The 22,942-nt window shown below is 47.5% G+C and overlaps 1 protein-coding gene across 3 annotated transcripts; it reads right to left on the reverse strand.

Annotated features, from left to right (window-relative positions):
- Nucleotides 1-3,957: 3,957 nt before the first annotated feature.
- On the reverse strand, nucleotides 3,958-21,094 carry LOC144148988 (BTB/POZ domain-containing protein 2-like). 3 transcript variants are annotated; one of them, XM_077680510.1, is made up of 5 exons: nucleotides 20,956-21,094; nucleotides 16,835-16,901; nucleotides 14,039-14,256; nucleotides 6,859-7,150; nucleotides 3,958-5,708 (listed from the first exon to the last, which is right to left on the reverse strand). In XM_077680510.1, exons 2-5 carry the CDS (start codon nucleotides 16,841-16,843, stop codon nucleotides 5,418-5,420), a joined length of 810 nt encoding a protein of 269 aa, XP_077536636.1. In that variant the 5' UTR covers nucleotides 16,844-16,901; nucleotides 20,956-21,094; the 3' UTR covers nucleotides 3,958-5,417. The 3 variants fall into 3 exon arrangements, with proteins under 3 accessions (XP_077536636.1, XP_077536639.1, XP_077536637.1); XM_077680513.1 differs by having other exon boundaries at nucleotides 3,959-5,708; nucleotides 16,842-16,901; nucleotides 20,956-21,092; XM_077680511.1 differs by lacking the exons at nucleotides 16,835-16,901; nucleotides 20,956-21,094 and adding an exon at nucleotides 15,272-15,676 and having other exon boundaries at nucleotides 3,959-5,708.
- Between the last annotated feature and the right edge of the window lie 1,848 nt (nucleotides 21,095-22,942).

Consider the following 22,942-nt stretch of genomic DNA (forward strand, 5'->3'; position numbering starts at 1 on the left):
ATATTCAGGGGTACTATATGTGCATTTAGTACTTCACCTTAAGTCCTTCTAAAGGGACACTGAAGTAATTGGTCAAGCTCTTGGTTTTGCTTGCACTGCGTAGGCTGGCTCAAATTAACACACTTTTGCCCGTTTGATAAGTCGGTAATTATTTTATAAAGCGGGAAAGAAGGAGAAAAACTACCATGCGCGGCCTGCGGCGGCCGCACCAAGTAAACGGTGTGACGTCGGGAGGAGGGGGCATCATGATTGGACGATGTCCAAGGTTAGCATTCAAACAAGTTTCGGTTTCGGTTCTGTAAAACAACATGCTTGACATCTGGCGTTATCGTTGGACGGGCATTTTCAATATCTCAGTAATACCGCGCTTCTGCCATGTTGTCGGCTGTAAAATGCCTAATACCCCTGCTACACTGGGGTCAAAATGTCATTTGAACCAAATGTCATTTGACTCAAATGGGTTGCTTCAAATGCCATTCAGAATCCGCCGTGCTACACTACAATTTCGATGACATTTGAAAGCTTTCACAACTGTTCGCTGTGCTGTAGTGGCGCTGTTGTTGCCCCGTTCCGTTTTCGTACACTAATACAACAATCAAACTTAGGAGCAGTCCGAGGCAGTAAAATGATATCAAATTAGAAGAGACACCAGTTTTGACTCTAAATATGGCTGTCTTGCGTTGTTTTTTGTGTTTTTTGCAACTGACCCACTGGTTTTGAGAGTATGAAAATTAAATATGTTGATTTCATATTTTAAGTAAATAAACAGTGAACAAAGTTTCAAAAACAACATTTTGTTTTTTTTACGTACGGAAGTATTATTTTTTTTATTGCCGATCGAAGACGCTGCGTCTGAGAGTGCTGGAAATGGCATTTGAAATCTTAAATGTCTCTCTCAGTGCTCATTTGGCTCAAATGTCATTTGAGCCAAATGGCATTTAAAAACCTAGTGTAGCAGCACAACTTCGCATTTGAGCCAAATGACATTTGGTTCAAATGACATTTAGACCCCAGTGTAGCAGGGGTATAAGATAAGCCTCTCAGGACGGCTTTGAATAGTAGCAATCACTAGCCGAGGCCTATGCAGTGGATGAACGCCCTCCACGTCATTGCAGACGCTCAAATGCCATGCGCTTTTCGCCCATATTTGGAGCTTGCCTCACTCATGCCTGTATCGTAAAAAGCGTGTTCACACCAGGCCAAGGGTCTGTTGATTCTGGCCTGTGCCCACTGCCCGCAAGCAGTCGGTGCTTATGGCAACAGCACGCCAACGAGAACTCACTAGCACGTCAGTGTCAGTCTGTGCATGTTCTGCGAATTCGTTCGTGGAGCAATGAACGTTGCAGCCCAAAAAAAGGTGAACTCAGTGTAGAAAACATCAGCCAAAATCGAAAAAATTTAACTTACAAAAAAAAAAACCCTAGGCGATTCGAACTTGCAACTTTTCAAAATTATACGCCTAGTGCCCCAGACCACACGGCCACGGGCCAGCGCTGATGGCAGTGGAGATATAAGGTATATAACGTATAACCAATTTACACTTTTGTTGAGTTTTAGCATTTCAAGCAGCTTAGGTGACTATTTGTTGTATACCGTTCGTGCAGTAAGCGTCCCCCAAAATTTCGCAATATCTCACTAGCAATTCCATTTCTTAGACGGAAAAGCGTTCGCAGATGGGTGGTCGGGCTGCTGACCACTGTGCTTGTTCACCCAGTGCAAAAAAGGGCCTCCTGCTCCCTAGTTTCACGCTGTACGGTAAACGTTTCAGTTGATTTTATTTCCTTAGTACCTATATTGACTTCGCTGACTCTTTTCCCGCCTTCAAGTGGGCTTAGATTTTCCTACTCGCGTACCAGTCAGCGAAGCGTCACATGTGCGCTTGTGCAGCGCTTGTGTGGAGCGACCTGGACTTTGAGTTTGATACAGTGTACAAACTAACGAAGTAAAGAAAGGCACATTCTTCCATTCACAAACGTGTTGTGGCTTAGTTTCAACTGAGCGAGCGAATTGCGACGACCCGTTGGTGGCCGGGGGACTAAACGCTGGGCCGACTGACTCTGTTGGAAGGTCGGCGAGCCGTGCAGTAGCGCAGTCAAGCCAAGTCATCTCCTCCTGACTTCGCACGAAAACGCCACAGAAAATGGGCGAGGATGAAGAGAGGAGGACAGCGTTTTCGAATTGACTTTTCTACTAAATAAATTTGCATAAACGCGCTTAGAATGGTCGAAGCGTGGCCTGGGGACTCCGGACTACAACTGGTGCTAGTAATGCCGCAATGTTTACAAATCACTTCAGTCTCAGTTTAAGACTGAGTGATAAAATCAGCGGCTAAAAAGCTCGTTAATGTTTTGCTAATTATTTGAATTAACGAGATGATTGTGCTTGAATGTGTCCCATGGAGTACGCAAACTCGCGTGGATCTAACTTTCACTTCTTTCGTTTTCTAAATGCCTCGTGCTTGTTTAAAGCAGGCTATGCGTATAATGTAGCTAGGGTTGTTCGTTTTTGGGTAAAACACGATTTTATGCCATTCTTACACCGTGAACATTTTTCAGCAGAATCGGGTGAAACCCGATTCCTCCACGAATGGACTATTTTCATAGTAGCCATCTGCACAATTGGGTGCTGAGGGTCTGCCGTTCTCAAGCAGTACTTGCTGAAAGTAAGCTCCACGAACACAGCTTTCGAACTCATTGAGTATTGGCATGACTCACCGCTCACTACTGTTGGATGGCAAATGCAGCACTGACATTCATGTGCCTAGCTACTGGAAGCTGTGATTTTGAGAGAACTTCCTCTCAGCTGAGATGCGTTCAACGATCGAACAGGTCTCGAATAGAGACCGACATGTTGCGCATGCAGATGATAATGTATGTGAACTAGGATATGTAAACAGTCAGTGGCCAGCTTTTCGTGAATAATAAACTGTTTCATTTTTTGGAGGTTATCAATGCTCTTTTTACTGTCATAATTACTGATTCAGTTCTAAACAAACAGCAAATTTCGGAGGGTATTTGCTAGAAAGCCCTGATGTTGTCCCCCCCGTTTACCAGCTCGAAACAAACACCAATTTAAATGCGTTAAAGTTAAGAAGTTCATGATACCTTCTGACAAAATAAACTGAGTGTATATTACTTAGTACATCACTAGATTTACCAAAATAAAAAACAATTTCGGAATGATTTTACAAAAAAAAGCCTGATTTCTCCCCGCTTATCCGTTTGAAAAATAGCACCAGATTTTTAAAAAAATATGAAACTCTGAAACGAACAATCCTAAATATAGCATTCATGGAGCCAAAGCTACTACAGCAGTTTGGCAGCAAAAACCCAAATGCATGCATATAGGGAAGTATTAAACTTGGATCGTACGCTTGACGGCGTGCATTATATTAGGCTATTTGGAATTGCCCGTGGGCTGTTCAGCTGACTTTCAGGTGCTTTGTCATCCATTCTGTTGGTTTTCATCTTGTGCTACTATTCATCTTCACCTTTATTCATTTTCCATTGCTCTTCCTTCGTTTGAACTTATATTATTAGAATTGTTGAGGGAGGGGCCTTTGGGGAATGTATTTACCACGAAAGGCATTCCGAGTAGTCGGTGATGGGTGTGACAGGGTCCCTTTAAGAGTGCAAATTTTGTCATTGAGAACGTATGTCATGTAAGGATTGTGCTTCCAGAATAGAATGACCTCACCTCCTAAAGACAACTGCAGTGCGAGGTTGTTAAACAGAACCTGGTGATCAGACTTGCAAAATATGTTCCATTTAACAAGAGTTTTGTTGAACAAAAGTGCATTTTGCTGAAAAGGCACATTTAAAAGAAAATGCTCACAATGTTGATGCCCTATTTTAGTAGCAATAGAAAACAAGTGATTTCTATTTACCTACATTTCGCTGTATCAATAGGTGGTGTTGAACATCTGACATTCTTACTGGTAGGTGGTCACTAAGAAAAATCGTGAAATATTTCAGGCGTTTGTGTTAACGCCATTTAGTAAAAGTGACACCTCAAAGGAAGCTATTTACATGGCTGTTTTGAGGGTGAGGGGTGCTGCTGTCTGTTCCATTTCTTCTCCACCGCAGCCGAGGCGCCTAAAGTTTTAGGCCGCCTGGAATGTGCACACAGTGACAAATCAGGAAGGAACACGAAGCTGTTTATTGAAAACTTGTCAAGTAGTTACAGAGCTCTCCTCGACTCTCGGGTTTAATGTTCGAAGGAACACTCGTATCTGTGCCATATACTTATGTGGCATAGGCTCCGTTTTGTTTTTCACTCTATGAACCATGACATTGGGCTACAAACAGCAAATAAAATGCTGCTGATCACAGTTAAATCGATATTTAGGAAATTAGCACTCACTAATCATGAGTGTTTGTGATGAGTTTGTCGAAAAATGAATGCTCGGGTACGTGGCCACTACACAAATCCCCGTTCTTCCGTTTTCTTTGCTGCAAACTTCGATGCTCTTACGCGGCTCTAAACTGCGAATGAATTATTTATTGAAGCTAATTACTGCTTACAAGAAATAAGCAGAGTGATAAAGTTCAACTACGGTCTATCAAGTACACCTGACCGGTACCCCTCAGTGTTTTTCTTTTTTCTTTGGACAACGACAAACCAGTTAACTCGGTCAAAGCTTGCACCAAAGTGAACCGGAAAGGCGCCTGAAGCTTTGAGGTGATAAATGGAGCGTACAAGGCACCGTACCACGTTTCAAATAGAGAAGTGCGTCTGGCAAACTTCAAACCCTAGCGCAGTAATAGGGAGTACAGTTTGTTTAAACACTCGGGCACACTTCGCTATGCAGTAAATTGCCTCACATTATGGGTTTGCACAAGCGGGCGTCTTTTAGGAGCGCCGTATTCAATGGCTGGGAATCAGAACCACGGAAACTCTACTGGACCTGCCAATAACGGAAGCTCCGCCTCCAGGCAAGTTTTCTGTCTCAACTAGCCAGGGGTCGATCGACTGTGGAAAATAAAAACGCAAGTCTCAGCCACGCACACTGGTTCTCAAAACAAATAACTTGATAAAAATTGCTGTTTCATAGTGTTGGAACATTTTGCCATTTCAGTGCCCTCAAGCTTTGCGCCTATGGAGGGAAATGAAATAAATGCACCCTGGCAACTCCAAGAGCCAGACTCTTAACGGTCCAACTTGTGCACTAGAATTTTTCAACTGCTCTATCTGCACTCTCATTTGAGAGCAAATTCTCCTGTCCTACAGCCTACATCTAGATGTGTGACAATAGCAATTAGGCTTGACTACAAAACTGCTTCGGGACCGCCGCTACGATTTAAAGTCTGACTTTTTGTTTCTTGCAAACACACCTGTAGCTTTCATTAAAACAGTCCAGAACGTCTGATTTCAAATATGCTCACAATCTGGAACGATTCGCTGCCCCTTTCACGGCCCTAACGCGGTGTCTTGTCCTGGCAGAGCCATTGTGGCGGGGTCGAAGATTCGCTTGTGGTGAGGATGCAGAGGATTGCGAAGGCTTCGTCCTTGTCGATGATGCCCCATGCTCCAACAGTCTTGGCAAACTCCTCAGGTGTCAGTGCCAGGATCCGTAACTTGGCCAGAAATGGAGCCATGATTGTCTTGAGGTCTGCCGGCTTCTCGTTCGTGGTCGCATCTTTCTGGCATGCGGCCTCTGCCCAGCGATGGACTGCATGCACCACGGAGATCTCCGGCACGCTTGTAACCTGCAGTAATGGTCCCTCAAATATTGAGTCCACGATGCGCTATATCACATACCGCATTTACTCACGTAATGAGCGCACTTTTTTCGCGTAAAACACAGGCAAAGTTGGGGGTGTGTTTATTATGCGAGTGCGTTCAGTACGCAAGTAAATACAGTACTGAGAATTAGTTTTTTTTTTCAAATTTCAGGGGTGTCACGCACTGAAGCTGCACCTGGGAATGAAACTTGCTGTAGTGGAGGGCTCCAAATTAATTTTGCCCAAAGGGGGATCTTTGACGTGCTCCGAAAGCTCGCCACATGGGCGCTACCTCTATTTGAAAAGCAGCCACCACTGCTGGGATCAAACCTGCGTCCTTGGGCTCAGCAGCACAACGCCTTGGCCACTGAGCCATTATGGCATGTGAGGGTTAGAGCAGAGTATTGAAGTGTATAAAGGCCCTAGAAGAAGGCACAGGGTGTTTCCAAATGCAAGCGATGGGGTGGGCGTCCACAAAACAGCCACTTAGCGATTCGTTTTTTTTACTATTTCCATGCGTTAAAATAAAACTACGAAGCAGGAAAGATTTCGCGGTTGCGCCTTTTTTTTTTTTCTTTTTCAGTTGCATGGTACGTGTTGCCCAATGTTACTGGACACAATAACGGGACACTGTATTGCCTGTCCACTAACAAGACCAGTGTTGTGACTCAAACTGGTGAAATGTGGGGACAAAAAACAGAAACTTTTGCGCACTAAAGTCTGCTTTGGAGGAAAGCATTGTGATTTCCCCTTATCACGGACTGCTTTATGGCTGCATCATATTGGCGTCTCTCTCCTTTCTTTAGTTTGCTTATCATTTGGCGTGACACATCAGTTGTCAACGCATCACATCGCAGCCTCCCCAGAATCAGAATTCTCCGTGTCTGGGGGTGCACATGCTTTACTCACATTCCGCTTTGTATAAACCCTCTCCTTTTCTCTGTCATCGAATTCCCCAAAAGTGGTTATGTCGGGCAGTATCAAATTTTCTATCGCTGCCACCTCAGTTCGATATGTGGAACTTTAACTGAACCAACATGAACCATTAGGTTTACTGCCCCGACCATAGCGTGGTATGTGGCAGGCTTAAGTGATTGTAAAATTGGTCATCGGGTGGAGTAACTTTGGGGGTTACCCTGTCCAGGACGTAGTGTGCGGTCACTTCGAGGCAGTCGGTGAAGGCCTCAGACGCAAGCACTGCTGCAGAGTTTTCCTTGAGCACGAGGTCTGCGGCAGCATCGACTTTCCCTCCGTCTCTCACGGCAGTGTAGTCGATGAGTCGACATACTTCATCAACGGTTAGGTTCTTCTTGATGTATTCAGTGCAGGCCAAAACGAGTTCGGGCACGAGATACTTTTCGGCAGCGCTTCTGGTGTACATGGCTTCTTGGACTCCTGCCAGCTTGCGCTTTCCTGTGTAGAGGAACCTGCAGTAGGGAATGAAGTCATGAATTGACTTGACACTGCTGCTGCTTATGTCGGCACCAAAAGACACTCCGCAGCTGTTCTGACGACACACCACCAGAGTGGTATCAAAAGACCAAGAACACGTTACCTGGCGAAGTACGTAACGTTTTTGTTTCTTCGACGTAAAAATTGACTAGGCTACCAGGTACGCTTATTTCCAAATAAGCTTTTTGATAACAAGGAACCGACGATGCCAAACAAATTGTCGCTACACTTTTCATCGGGTATATACAGGTGCAGTTATTGACAAGCTTGCATAAACTACAACAGAACGTGCCCACTAAGCTAGAGAAAATAGCACTTTACTCGTTGAAAATGCTGAAATTTTCAATGGTTTCCTTTCCATCCACAATGGGTCGGTGACAGGACAGGTAGCGTTTGGCTACGTAAACACTCGGCGATCCTTCACTGCACCATGCCCACTCAGTGAATTTACAGTTCGTGAAAAAACGTCAAAATTTTCCCCAGAAGAAAACGTGCTACACAGCAATTTTCAGCACAGCTGTAGCCTCACACATGCATACACATGCACACTTGGAAGCCCTCTGCCGTAAAGCACGTATGCGGCCTGCTGAGTGCCAAAAAGCACCTGGAAGAAGTATCACTCAAAACAAAAGCTCAATTTCGACTTTATTTTGGTTCTGTGTTCAGGACACAACACTACTAAATGAACTACACCCCCATTCCATTTGGCTGGTAGCTAATAATTACGACAATGTGAGGATACGATGAACTTTCCATACGAAAACCGCCCCAAAAAGTACTGGGCACGAAATTGTGCAGTAATAAAGTATTGCAATTTTTTGCTGTGGCTAACTTGCATGTTACAGGGGTGGAACAGCTGTGCCATTCGCGCGATTGAGTGCCAAACTAGTTTACCTATGCCATCCTGCACCAAACTCGCTTATCAGCACCGTCGTGCACCACAGAGCCCAAATTGAGTAACAAGATACGACCATGCCTGAAAATGTGGCTGAAACGTCGTGTTTTCGGTTTCAATGCTTTTATGTATTGTTTCTTCAAGGCTAAGAGCGGCTACAGAAGATGGCTTTTACTTAGCTGTAAGGCTGCAGGCCCTACACGCCACCTCAGCCTTCACTTTGGACCTGTTTGTGTTGCATTTGCACGTTTCTGTTTGCTGTTGCCGGTCGCTGCACCACCGTCACTGAAAGATAACCAAATGTGAGGGAAATTTTTTTGTGTCACATCGCAAACAGATAGAAAACTAATATTCCATTGAAAGGTTGCAGTTTATTGGAGGTGGGCTTCACTTTCGTCGTTCCTTCTTGGCGAGCTTAGCTGCATGTATTGAACAAGGAGGGTCTTGGACGCTCTCCCCTCACTTGTTAATTCAGGCCCAAAGGACCTCACTGATGCAAAGGACATCCAGCGTGACGTCAAGAAACATATACGTGTACCACACCGTGCCTTCACTGAGGACATCGCTGCTCGTGCGCTGAAAGAGTCTAAATTATTTTGGGCATTTGTTAACTCGCAGCGGAAGCAGGCGCTGCACCTCTCCTTCTCTGTCGCTGGCGACTTGCTCTCGTGCCCATCCGACATAGCTGAAGCCTTTAACAAGCAGTTTGCTGCAGTCTGGACCAGTTCTTGTAGTGCGAACCCGCTGGCCCCCTCTAGTACGACTACTGATGCCCCTCATGCCGCCAGAACTGGTCCGCCTACATCCATTTTATCCTCCATTACGATAACTACTGACGACGTCCTTGAAGCTGTGTCCCAGCTCCGTCCTTTCCAGAACCCTGGCCCTGATGGTATCCGCCCTCTTGTACTTAAGACCACAGCTCCCTTCATGGCCTTTGCCCTTTGCCCTTGCCGGATGTTCCAGAGTATACTGGACTCTGGTGTTACCCCTCGTTTGTGGAAAATGGCCCATGTCACACCAGTACACAAAGGACATGGCGCTCGCGCTGATCATTTGTCTTCATACCGCCCCATTGCATCCACTTCAGTCTGGTGCCGCACGTTCGAGCGAATTCTCAACTCTAAAATTCGCCTGCACCTCGACAGCAATAGCCAGGCTTCTGTCACCCTCACCGCATGGGTTCCGTCGCGGCCGCAGCTGTGAAACCGCCCTTGGTACTCTGGTTCACACCATCAGTGCGCACCTTGACGACCGCACACCCGTCAAGTTGGTCCAGCTCGATCTCTCTCGGGCCTTTGACCGGCTTCCCCATCCTGGGTTGTTAGCGAGTGCTGAGCTCAAAGAGCTGCGTGGGCCCTTGCTTCGCTGGCTCGGTTCTTTTCTCACTGGCCATTCCCAGCGAGTTATCTACCGAGGTGCTTCCTCAACAGCTGTTCCTGTTCTTTCCGGCGTCCCACAGGGCAGCGTCCTTGGCCCTACCTTGTTCACCGTTTTCATCGACAGCATTACAGATAACTTGGCATCCACTCCTATCCTGTACGCCGACGACATCTCCCTGCTCCAACCCCCCCGCTCTCCTGCCGATTACGTCAGACTTCAGGCTGACCTTGACCATTGTCTGTACTGGACACAGCTGCACCATCTCCCCATCAATGCAGATAAATGCTCAACAGTTACCTTCACTAGTTCAAGTCGCCCACCGTTTTCTCTCCAACCACCTCCTCTAAAGCTTGGGCAGCATGTAATAAGCCGAGCCAACATGGCAGTTGTGCTTGGAGTCGAGCTTGACTCTCGGCTGAACTTTTCCATGCACACCAATCGCACTTTGTCCAAGTCCCGCCGCCTGCTGGGTTTCGTGACACGCGTGACCAATGGAATGCCAGTTAGTGCATTTCGAAGTTTGTACACAGTGCTAGTTCTACCTACCCTTGAATACTGCGCTGCCGTATGGTTGCCCCAGTCCAAGGCACTTCAAACAAATCTCGCCAGCGTCCAACGTCGCGCGGCGTACACCTGCTCCGGCATGCCTCCTGGCAACCCCTTGACTCAAGAGTACGGGCCTCAACAGTACGACTGATGTGCCGAGTTATGTCCCCAGACCACCAAGAATTGCCCTACGGTCCGCGCCTGAGCCAACGAACAGGCCGTCTTCAGCCGCTCCTTACGCGCACGCAACGCCATGGCTCATCTTGGCTGCCCCGTGCAGCAGCTCTATGGCGACAGCTCCCATCTGACTACACTAGAACATTTCTGCCTGATGACGACGACCTCAGGACTATAATGAGGGCTGCCCAATGGACTGCGTAGTGCAGCACTGGTGTAGCCTGTGGTGAATAGCTATGAACATTGGGACCCAGGCTGGGCCCGCAGGCCTATTGGTATGGGCACACTGCCTTCTGCAGCCTTTGCAGGCTTGGGTCTCCCAGAATATATGTATGCTAATAAAGTATTATTATTATTATTATTATTCCCCTTTGAGGTGAGGTAATTACTCATTTTTGCCTGTGAACTTAGCTTTGCTTATGGGAAGGAAGGTCCAGCATTAAGCATGTCTTCTAACCTGCTCTTGTTACGTAGTCTACCTATTGCGCATGTTCGTCAACTCGCAAACCCGTGACGGGCGAAGACAAAGCTATGCTCTGCTTCGCCAGCTCTGAAACCACTGTTCGGTAGAAAAAAATGCAGGCAAATGGCTAGTTTTATGGAATGCTACCGTGAATTCGCTTAACGCTGCCAGAAGTGATGGCCTGTTATCTGATCCCCTTCAACAGTGTGCGTGAGGTGATGAAAACGGTGACGTAATGCGGTGCACTCACTGGGTCCGAAGGTAGATTACTTTGCCTATTGCAAATTTCCAGATATAGTAAAACCATGTTCCTGGTTTGGAGTAGGTTCTCATGCAAGGTAGAATGCCTAATATAGCATATAAATAGATTCAACATAATTGCTTGGCAGGGGGCTGCCACAGAAGCCTGCACGTGCTAGCCCCTACGAAAAGGCGGCCTTTCTGGCTGCTAAAAACCTACTCCAAAAATGCCTTTATGGCTGCTCCAAGCCTGCTACAAAAGGCACTTTTGCCTGCTCCCAGGACTGCTCCCAAACCCATGCACCCTGTTACACCCCTGATAAGAAAGCAGAAACGTCATTGCAACATTCACCTCAAATTCTTTGGCCCACGTCGCTGTGGAGAATTTATCATCATCATCATCATCGCCAGTCTACCTACGCGGCCACTGTAGGGAAAAGGCCTCTCGCATTAATCTCTAATTACACCGGTCCTGTGCTAACTGCGACCAATTTATCCCCACAAACTTCTTGATCTCATCTGCCCATCTAACTTTCTGCCGCCTCCTGCAACGCTTGCCTTCTCTAGGGATCCACTCTGTTACCCTTAATGACCAACGGTTATCTTGCCTGCGCATTACATGCCCTGCCCACGTCCATTTCTTCTTAATTTCTACTAATATGTCCTTAACACGCATTTGCTCACTGATCCACTCCGCTGTCTTCCTGTCCCTTAATGTTACACCTATCATCTACCGCTCCATTGCCCGCTGAGTCGTTCTCAATTGAAGTTGAACCCTCTTAGTGAGCCTCCAAGTTTCTGCCCCGTAGGTGAGTACCGGTAAGATGCAGCTGTCATACACTTTCTTCTTCAGGGACAATGGTAGGCTGCCATTCGTTATGTGAGAATGTCTGCCCTATGCACTCCACCCCCTTCTCATCCTTCGAATTATCTCTGCCTCATGGCTGGGATCTGGGGTCACAACTTGGCCTAAGTAGACATATTCGCTTACCACTTCCACTGCCTCGCCACTTATCTCAAACTGCTGTGCTGTTCCGAGGTTATTGATCATTACTTTAGTTTTCTTAATTTTCAGACCCACGGTTCTACTCTCTTCGCCCAGTGCGGAAAGCATGCTTTGCAATTCGTCCCCCGAGTTACTTAGCAAGGCAACGTCATCAGCAAATCTGAGGTTACTGAGGTATTCTTCATTATCCCTTACTCCCACCTGTTCCCAATCCAACATTCTGAATACTTCTTGTAAGCATGCTGTGAATAACATTGGAGAGATTGTGTCTCCTTGTCTGACGCCCTTCCTTATAGGTACTTTACCGCCTTCCTTATGGAGGATGATGGTAGAGAATTAGATATTGATTAATATCTAACCCTCCACTGTGATGTGGGCCAAAGACTGAGGTGGATTCTATATATATATATATAGAATGACATTAAAAAAAAAAAAACATTGCGTTACTTTATTTCTGTGGAACTTTGTGCCCAGTACTTTTCGAGTTGGTTTGCTCCTGGTCATCCTGGTGTTCTGCACATTGGCCAAAATCCCACACACCTGATAGTTTTACACATGAGCATAGGGCACTCAATATGGCTGTATCTATTTCTCAACATGGTTGTGGACCAAACTGATGAAGCTAACGAAAGACAAACTGAAGCTTTTGGAGAAAGTGGGGGTAGCACTCCGTCAGAAACCATCCTCAATGGCATGGGCCACAGAGTGGATAGCACGTCATGTGCGAAAGAATGGCACTGCGTTGCGGATGTTACTCTATGCTTACACACTCGTAACAAACCGGTCAGATTGTTCTTTGACATTTTTAAAGAGGATAGTCTTTCTTGGGCTACTTAAATGCAGGAATTTTGGTCTGTCTGTATGTCTGTCGGTCTGTGACTCGATTCAGCCACCCGGCCAAGGTGAAACTGATGCTGCGCAATAGTCTTATATACTCACAGCCAAATCTCAACGTCCAAGTCCGGTGTTTGTGTTCATATTTGTAAACATTGTTGAACAAGAACAAGACATTACGCAAATATAAGGCAAAAAATCAACACATGTGTGATATTTGCAGTTTTCCTTTGTTAAAAAATCCATGGATGCCTGGTTTTTTCAATAGCAAATAAAATGCTACATCAACTGCAGAAAACCGTCGCCCGCTGTTGCTTTGGCGGCAACAGCAACGAAATCAAACGGCACCAGCAACGAAAGGTTCCACTAATAGGTTTCACGTTCCCCTTGGAACGCTTGTGTAGTAGGGCAACGTGGTTCTATAAACGTTGTAGTAGGGTGCCTCGATTCACGCGCATCTCCGCTGTATGGCAGCGCTGCCATCATTAGGCACCCGACTTGGAGCAGTGGAATGCAGTAAATTTAAATTGGCTTGAGCAAACCTGTAGCGTGTTATCTTAGAAGAAACGGAACAGGAGAGGAACAGCACGAGAGGTGCACGGGAAAGACAAGGGAGGCATTTGCTTGCCAGGGGCGCCAGTCGACTATCGTCTCTCGATGACATTTGCAACGAAAGGAGCAGATACGCGGCTAATTTTTCTTTGTCTCACCCTCATATTAAACACAATGTCCACCACCGAGAACTAAATGCGCAGGCTCACATGCGGCAATAACGCTCTCACCACTAACCCACTGCCGCATAGTTAAATGAAGACCACATGCAAGTTTTCCTCGATAAAAAGCTCTTTGTCCTGACGACAATGATGCAAATTTTATCACAAATGTCAGAAAATAGTCTAGATATCAAAGAAAACATGTCAAGCAGTGGCAACTCCCAGCATCTTTTCGGTGACACTTCGATGACATGAGAGATTCTTGCTTGTGCGATTGGCAGCCGTTGACCTAAGCCAATGTCAAGAAACATGAATGGCAGCTTGTACTGGGGCCTCTAGTTCTGCTTGATCGTATCATTTGAATGCTAATGTGCGATTAATGCACTGATAACTACATTTTTAGCGTTGGTTCGTGTCACGGTGGCACAAAATCAGAAAGCTGTTCGACATTTCTAATGTTTAAGTTACAGAAGCGTCTTTTGTGGCTGTGATGGAGCTGAGTGAGTTACAAAAGGTTAGCTATAGCAAACTGAAGGAAGTTGCACTTTGCCTCCTTATGGTTAAAAATTCAAGTTGACCACTGGAGTGCGCCATGCATTAACTCACTTCAGAAGTCCGTAGAAGCCGTCCGGGTGGAGATCCTTGATGACGACAGTCCCCTTTTCAACCAGCTGGCCGTAAAACATGGCGCCGAAAACGTCGTTCTTCATGGCAAGCAGCTGGGTGTGACCCTTAAACGTCTTCGACACAGGGAACTGGTCAGGCGTCACCGCAAACTCAACGTCGGCGTACTGGCCACTCGCCAGGAATTTCTTGAAGTTGAACTGCGAGACAGCAAGTCCACAGACAGAGTAAAAGTCTTTCTCCTTCCCTCTAGGAGAGAAGGAGTAAGACTTTCTGCTGCGTCTCTTGGGAGACGCAGAAGGTGAAGGGCTACATGTTCTGCCTGTCAATAACGTCAGGGGTGGGATGACCAAAGAAATTTCTCGCACAAATGTGGCATTGCAGTCGCATGTGGACAGCACTAACAAAGACGTACGATTAAGTTACAAAGGCCATAATTGCGTACAAACAAACCTGCGCTTTAGATAAAGGGGACAGTCAGCCCCACAGCCAGTATTTTGCAAGCACATGGGCCACCACAATCTATTCAATAAACAGCAGTCCTGCCCATTCCAATTCAATAATGGGGCTGTAGTACTAGTATTTATTCGAACATAAGGCAAGGTTTTTTTCCCAAAATCTGTATCCTCAAAGTGATACCCCGCCTTACATTCAAAGCTATATATATATATATAGCGATTTTTTTTCGCTCTCCAAACTGCACCTTCGCCTATAATCGTGACCGCCTTATAATCGAATCAATACGTTAGTGTGCCGTGAATCACTGCCCTTTCTGAACAAATTAAGCAGGCTGAGCTTTTTGATCTATACCACGCTTACAGAGACAAGCCTTCCAATCATTCTGTGTGAAACCAAGGGACCATGAAGCGCACATACAAGGGTGAATAAAGATTAGGTAGCAGAGTGGCTACTGAGAGATGTGGGACCAGGAGAAGGAAAAGAACGTTCGCTTGGTGGAGCGACGAAATTAGAACATTTGGGGGCAAAGAACGGATTCAGCAGTGCAGGACAGGCAGGATTAGTTCGAGGTCTACGGGGGAGGCCTTCGTCTTGCAGTGGCCGCAGGCACCCTGACAATGATGATGTGTCATTCAATTTGGTTTGACAGGAGACACTGCTGCCCATAGAGCTTCACACTTCACTTTTGCGTATTCATCGAACCTGCCATAACAGCTGACAGTGTTCTATTAAGTACAGAGCAGTTTATGGGCTCACCTCGTCGTCGTAGCTCACTGTCACGCTCTATGTCAAGCGACTGCCAGACTCGGGCGGCGCGTTGAGATGACGGACCGAAGTAGAGCCTGGTGTACCATCGTCAGGGAGGCAGCACGCTGAGGCTTCGAAAACCACGCGGTTTAAATAGTGACAACCGTTCGAACCTTGTGCACCACTGTCGCTTGTCATACATCTCCCCGTTGCTTAGTGCGAAGAAAACTGCAGGTACAAAATCTGTGTATGTAACCGGCAGCGCCCACGTTCATCTAGTTAGGAACGCTCGTTTGGTTGGTTTTTACGATAGCAAGCGAGAAAAGTGGCCGCGTAAGAACAAAATGGCGTGTTCAAAATGCCGCAAAACAGCTCCAGCATACGAAATTAAGGCAAGCCCAAAAAGAACAGAACTCCCGCTGGCGCAGTTTCAGGCAGGGGGCACGCGAGCACTGAGAAGGCGGAAAATTTGAACTGCATATTCATCAAGAGAGGAATGAGACAGGGCGGCGAAGAGCGTGATCGGTGGAACCAGTGAGCGGATAACGGCGACCCATCATGGCGAATCACTGCTCTGCACTTCCGACAGCTTTCACATTGAGCGTAACGGCTTTATTATTTTTTTTTTTACTTGGCCTTGCTTGCGACATGACATTTTGTGGCTTGTGACAACAAAGGTACAGGAACAAAAGAAACAACCATTTCTGCTGCCTTCACGCCACGACTATACTGAATGCTGGCATTTGCATATCCCTGAAGCAGTCACACATAAAGCCAATTGAATGCCTGCACTAGTGAAAATGGTCGAATGCTCTCTACTCAGGCATGAAAACAATACAACACATGATTGTGCTGACACACTGTCAAATGCAAAAAAATGGACAAACAAAAAAAACCCAGACCAAATGAGAAGAAACCAGAACAAACTGGGCATGAAAATGGCGCGCATGCAACAAAGTATTACCAAAATGCATATTTTGTGCTACGATGTGACTCAAACACCAGCTTTATGGCCTCAATTCACATTCACGAGGGGTTCTGATGATTTATGCCTGATAATTAAAAACAAGAAAAAAAGATCCTGGGCCATCTCCACTAATGTGAAACATGGGAAAGGGCGAAGCATGCATTGTATTAGTGTATTCTTGGTGCCTTGGCATTTTTTCCCATGTAGATGAAATTGTTTGAGGGTAGAGGTGCACAGCTTTGCTGTAAAAGTCTCGTGTCTTTGAAGTACGAAGCTCTCTAGCGCAAGGTGTTAGAAAACGAGTGTCCCGGTGTGTTCATTTAGTGCGCGTTTTTTTGCCCACGGAGATGAAACATTCTGGTGCGAGGCGTTCGAAGACGAGTGTCCCGGTGTGTTCTTTTAGCACGTACGTGTTCCGTTCTAGCACGAGGTGTTGGAGAATGAGTGTCCCGGTGTTTTAGTACCGTGACTACATGAGACGACAATGACAGGAGCCGCTTACAGCCCAAGCCCCTAAGAGACTTCGCTTCTAAAGAAGTCCTGCGAACCCTTTCAGATGTGAAGCATACATACTACATAACAAAACATTTGTAAGTTCTGCTCACCGCATACATTTCAGCGTCTAGTGGTGGAATGACCGTCGATAGAAACCAGGCCACAAAACTTGTCTGCCTGCGAGAACATGAATCGCCGTGAGCAATTAACCAACGCACACTTTCACGCTACAATCCAAGGCTCAGCACTCTTCAGCGATTCCATAGATAGCATGTCATTCATTCGTACTCTTTTTCAACAGCGAAGCTGTTGTTGCTGGCCGTAATGTGTGTGGCGTAATAATAATAATAAAAAAACTCCGGGTCGTAGTTACTCCCCCTACTTACCCTGCACTTTAGCAGGCGCCTTACGAGAAGCGCCCGCCGTTGTGCAGGCTTGCGCGTGGCATTCGCAAGAAAAATACCAAGAAAACAGTTCACGTGCGTCCGTGCCTCAATGAGGGAGCACAAGACAGCTCGCGCTACAGACGCCCGGCCGATTCGCAAAGCCGGTTTCTGCTGGTTCTAGTGCGTGTTGACGCGTTCCACTATGGGAGGAATGTAAAGGCCTGCAGACAAAACGGTCCAGGCCCGCCAGTCATGCATGAGGAAGATGACGATATAGATGGATATGACGATGCCTACTACTACCACAGTGAAAAGCGACGACAGAAAATGTAAAAAAACAATTTCAAACCAATGCGTGGTGGTGTGTCCTTCAGTGCTTACACAGAAAAAAAAAATTCCTCCAGCTTCTTTATGTTCAAGCCTTGCACTTGCACGACTTAGTGCAAGATTCTTACTCTTTAACTCCCACTTTAAACCCTGCAGCATATGCACCAATGGAGCAATTTAAATTGGGAACATCATCAAAACCCTTAAGGGGACACTTGTCCAACTCTTTCTTTATGGCTTCACAGTGCAGTTTCACAGATGTAACAAGTAACAAGTCTATTACTAATCTAAGAGGAAAATTCTAATTAATCTAGATTTGTAACTAAAAATCGTAAATAATATAAAAGGAAGGAAAGAGAAGGTTTGTCGTAACACCCCATGTACGCGCACCGGCTGCCTCATGGCTTAAGCCCTTAACAAACCTGCATGTGTGTTTCCGCCATTTATATAAAAAAGCAGATGCAGATACGTGACCATGAACAGATTAAGCGCAAGATTTCTTTTCCAAATGGTCCAATGGTGTTTTGGACTGGTCGAATTGGCCCTACAATGGTTTTCTTCCAGCTGGGTAGCGGATGCGTCCCACATTTCATGGACATTGCAAGGCACAGCCGTTGTGTTCGCCAGTCCCTGTCGGGTTGTCAGGTAAGGAGGTGAATTTTCTTGCCAGTGCCAGTCGATTAGCTCCGCGCACGCGTTTCATGTGGATTTTATATATATATATATATTATATACGCGAAAAACTGGACTCTGCGTGCATTTGTCATTTTCCCGCATCCATACATGCGTTTTTCCTTGTGTTTAATAACTTTGGTGAGCGCGCCTCCTGTGTCCTCTTTTTCCGTCGTCTTTCGTCTGGCGCTGTTAGAAGAACGCCAGTGAACGCGTACGTCAGTTCAGCCCGCCTTATGCGTAGCCGCCGAAGTGACCTTAAAGGGGTCCTGAAATACCTTCCGCCGATGCGTGGATGTACATGTAACCAAATAAAGCAATGTATTAGCAATCTCCTCCCGCAAGAATTTCGTTGAAGCGATGAGTATTAGCTGAGAAATCGTAAATCAAAAACCGCGCATTATCGTCGCGCCGCGTTTCCTCCTCCTTTCAACTTACTCTCCGCTGTTGACGGCGAGCGAGCCTTCCCTCCCATGATGCTGCGCTCCTCGGCGGTGACGTACTTCCGCTATTGCGCTGCTCACACAGCCGTCTGCTACGGGCAAGCTTTGTTGACACCATGAATCCCGCAATCCGCTCAAGGCTGGAAAAGCGAACGAAAAATCTGGCCCCATGTGTGCGGCGGCCTGGCCTTGCCCTTTCGCGGTGTACGTTGCTGCAGAACTTTGCTATCGGCGGCGAACTCGCAGCCGCACGGGGAGGATCCTGCCCTCGCTCCCTTGGATGCACAGCGCACTGTTTATCCAAAAAGCGCCGTATCAGATGTGGCCCCGGTGGTGCCGGGTCTTATTTTGTGGCGGTGGTAATTCCTGCCGGCGGCATGTGAAAAAGACATTTTAAACCGATACAGAACCCGTGCACAAAACGCCAGTTCAGCTTGGGGAGACGCGTGGTGGAGAGCGGCAACGTTGGCAAAACATGCTCTGCCACGGCTCTGAGCTTCCTCGCGCTGGAGCGAGCACCATTTCTTTGACAATATCAAACATCGGTTGGCCTGGCAACAAGGCACAAACCGCTCTAGAAGTCAGTTACGGTTGCGTGATCCCGGTTCAGCTTGGCGCCCCACCTCGCGGCATATGGGTACTGCAGGCATACTACTCACTCCCATTTGGAAGTGCGAGATGCCTTTGGCATTACAGGAGGTTATGGTGTGTGTGTTGTGAACGCCTTTGTTTCGCGATGAAATGCGACGTTGTGCTTCTGCGGGTGCATAGTGCTTCCCATGGTCTGGATTATCTTTCTCAAGCGGCGTACGACTCAACCTCGCATGGGGTATGTGCAGTGTGCGTGGCTAAAAGCCATCTCGGCTTGTGCGCCAGAGTTAAGTGACTTGCTGTTCGTCCCCGCAAACCGCGCTCGAGGTGAGTGCCGAATTTACGATGGGCAGGAGCAGGCAACTCATCGTCTGTCAATCGCGGTTCGGACTTGCAACGTATGTTGTGACGTTGTGTTCGTTCGAAACGCATCTCTGGATTGTTTGGAAGTTGAACAAAATGTATGCGTCAAACCCGGGCATTCGGCTCAAGGCGTTCTCTGCGATTGCAAGAAGGAAGTGCCACGGGACTTCAACGCTTTCTTTATGGAACGTACTCAAGTAAGAGAATACCCATGTCGTGTTATGGCCCTGTTGCATTCAATACAAATGGTTAAGCGTTTGTTTACACTTGTTTGTTTGTCGTAAAATGTCCAAGCACTCCAGCATTCCGCTGGCAGATCAGCCGGCGAGCCGACGCTGAGCAGACGACTCATCTCTTTGCCGGAAGTGCGTGAAAAAGCCGCCCAATAGCAGGATGTCTAGCTCATGACGAACATCTGGGAATCGATGATGTAGACATGTGAAGATGGCGGCGTCCAAAAACACAAAGGAAAGGGTGAGAAAAAAGCGACAAACTTTGCAACAAAAGTGTGAGCTTTCCGCTGTGCGTAAAAGAGTAATACTTGGCACAGATGATGTTGACGACCCAATCTAACGATTGCGCTAGTCAATTTAGTGTGCTCAAAACGCCTTTCAGGGCCCCTTTAAAATAACCCGTAGCCATCCAGAATACGCCTCAGTCCAATGCCCTATCTGAATTCGGAACAAACAAAGCTCAGTGCTTAAAATGCTCATTACTTGTGGTGCGCGTAACGCCAGAAATCAGAACCCACGGAAGAGCAGCGGCCGGCGCTGCACCAGCCATACGGACCAAAGCGGGAGAGCGTAGTTTCACCACGGTGCGCGCAATCGAGCGGCCGTGGTTTCACTATCACGGTCCGGCATGCCTGGACGCGAGTGCCTGTCGATTTAATTCCCGACCGATGTAGAATGACCACTGGAACAAAACAGCGGTCACTTACTGGCGCGTCACCTGCTCATTTTTTTTATTTTGCTGGCTATCACTGCTTCGGCTACGAGGTCACGCTCGACGTTTTTCTTTTTTTTTTTACAGCGTTACGCACGACAATATTGCACGACTCGCGTGGCACTCAGCGCGATGGGATCGCGCAGAAACTCCGCAAGCAGCTCGCCAAAAGCAACAACTTCACGATCGTCGAACCGCAATTAAGTAGCATCAGCCCCACGCACAAATCTAACCGCAAACGCCAGCGCGCCTTCACTAACTGTGCACATATGACTCACAACGGCGGCAGTTCTTCCCGCGAAGCCAGCGAGCGTTCCCACAATTTAATCACAAACATCATGCGCCCGTACATTCACTCATTTCCCCACTCCTAAACTACGTACGCATACCGAAATATGGCGGCCACATCGCACCAACTCACATACGATGACAGTCATTTTGCGCGCATTTTTGAGCAGCATTCGTGAGCACCTTAGTTCAAAACGCATATGCTCAGTTGCTTACTTAAAAGCGGGTAGGCCACGACTGTACAGCGGCAACACAGGCAACACAGGACCCAGGCTTCAGGTGCGCTCAAAAACGCCGAAGTTGAGAAAAAGATGCAGTCATATGCACAGTGGTGCAACGGGCCACCGAACGGACAAACGTAACGCGCGCCAAAATGAAGTTTTTAATCTTGCGGCTTCCGCTCGAGAGGGCGCCACACACGAGATACGTGCTTCAGGTCTGGAGAGGCGGGCGTCCATTTGAAAGCTTTCGGTTTGGTTTTCCGGGGACGGTGGCCCAGCAAGCGCAAGCCGTTGCGTCACCCGTCACGAATTCGCGCTAGTGTGCGGCGAGTGAAAATGGTTGGACGCAGGATTATCCAAACAGTCAGTTGCCGTTGTCGTCTTTGTCGATGTGATTCGACATCGAAAATTTAAGATAAATAGTAAAGCAGTGGTGGAAAATTGACAAACGTACGTATCTTGTTGGCATGTTCACTTCCTCACATTAAACCGAAGGACATTCGGATGCGCGATCGTTATGTTAAACTGTGGGCCTCATCGAATATCACTCCCGGAACGTCCGCGGAGTAGCCGAGACGCGATCCGTTGCTCTATTTTCTCATGTGTTCCCATGGGACTTCCGGTCCGAAAGCAGTCCTCGGACTGCCCGTGGACCGGACTGGTAAATCGAGAATGCCCTGTATTGTAAATATAGAGACGCCGACTTGTTTGCCGTTCTGGGCGGATGACGTCGCCACTCTGGGATCCCATGGGCCATCCGCCTCGCCCTGACTACCAGTCCGAGTTGGTCCTCTGGGTCGACGCTGGCCAGCTGAGCCTTTCTGCTCGATGACATATAGATTAGGCGCTAAAAGTGACGCACTCATGAAAGGGGGCAAGCGCTTAATTGTCCCGCCGCCTCTCATATATCCGTCTTTTTTAGCGCTTAAACCGTCGGTACGCGCAAACTCCCACACCATATTTGCATGGAACCGACGTAGTTGCATTCTAGTCAGTTTGCCTTGTATGTACAGCGCATGTAGTAGGGCGCCGTATATGTACGGGGACAATCGTTTGTAATCGCCTGAATACGACCGCTCCTTCTTCGCAAAGTTCGGGCCCTCGTCACCTCATCTGGCAATGCCCCCACAACCCATTCCCCATATCGGTACGGTGAGCACCGGTAGAGGGCGTTGGGCAGCTCGGATTCGACTTCGTGACATGGAGGACGAAAAATGGGCCGCGAGGGTGTTTAAGTACCTGTATTTGAGGAGCGTGGACACGCGGTGGAGACGGAGGACCAGACAGCTGACCAAGCGGTACGGAAAGTCGGTAGGGGAAAGCGGGGTTTACACAACAGTTAAAAAGCAGGTAAAGGCAGCAGAGACGACGAAGTGGGCAGAGAGAATGAAAGCGAAAAAAACCCTGGAGACTTATAGGACAGAGAAACGGCAAACTAAGAAGGAGGGATTCTATGGCAATACGAGAGGCAGTGCGTTGCTCTTCGAGGCACGGGCAGGGTGCCTGAGAACCCGGGCATACACGGGTAGCTACAGGCAGCAGGATGAAACGTGTGCATGCTGCGGCAGTGATCGGGAAACTATAGACCATATTGTCAGGAGCTGCACAGAGATACGGCCACCGCGGGGTGAGGGGGAAACGACGCTGGCGGAGGCCTTGGGATTTGGGGCGAGGGGGAACCTCAACTTCAAGGCCATAGAGGTGACGAAGAGGCGACTGGAGTGGTGGTGGAGGAAAAGCAGGGAAGGGATGGGTACGCAGGTGGAGTAATCATGCGGACGAGAATTTAGAACAGCGAGGGGAGAAAAAAGGGGGGTGGGGGCGATGAGTTTAAAACAGAAAAGAGGGAGAGATGGGAGGGAAGAAGCAAATCTATAGGTTAACCTGGGAGTAGGGCATGTAAACGTAATAAAACAGGCAAGTCGGTTGCTGACAACCGACGCCCCGATTCAAAGGAAAAGCCACTAATCATCATCATCATC

This window comes from Haemaphysalis longicornis, unplaced genomic scaffold (assembly GCF_048455015.1).
Source record: "Haemaphysalis longicornis isolate Haplotype H1 unplaced genomic scaffold, Haemaphysalis longicornis Haplotype H1 scaffold_8, whole genome shotgun sequence".
In the NCBI taxonomy this organism is placed as follows: Eukaryota; Metazoa; Arthropoda; class Arachnida; order Ixodida; family Ixodidae; genus Haemaphysalis; species Haemaphysalis longicornis.

Coding starts and splice junctions, on each gene's coding strand:
- LOC144148988 (XM_077680510.1), bottom strand. Junction 7,151..14,038: donor GGCTTCTACGGACTTCTGAA/GTGAGTTAATGC, acceptor TCCCTACTGCAG/GTTCCTCTACACAGGAAAGC. Junction 5,709..6,858: donor CACACTACGTCCTGGACAGG/GTAACCCCCAAA, acceptor CCATTACTGCAG/GTTACAAGCGTGCCGGAGAT.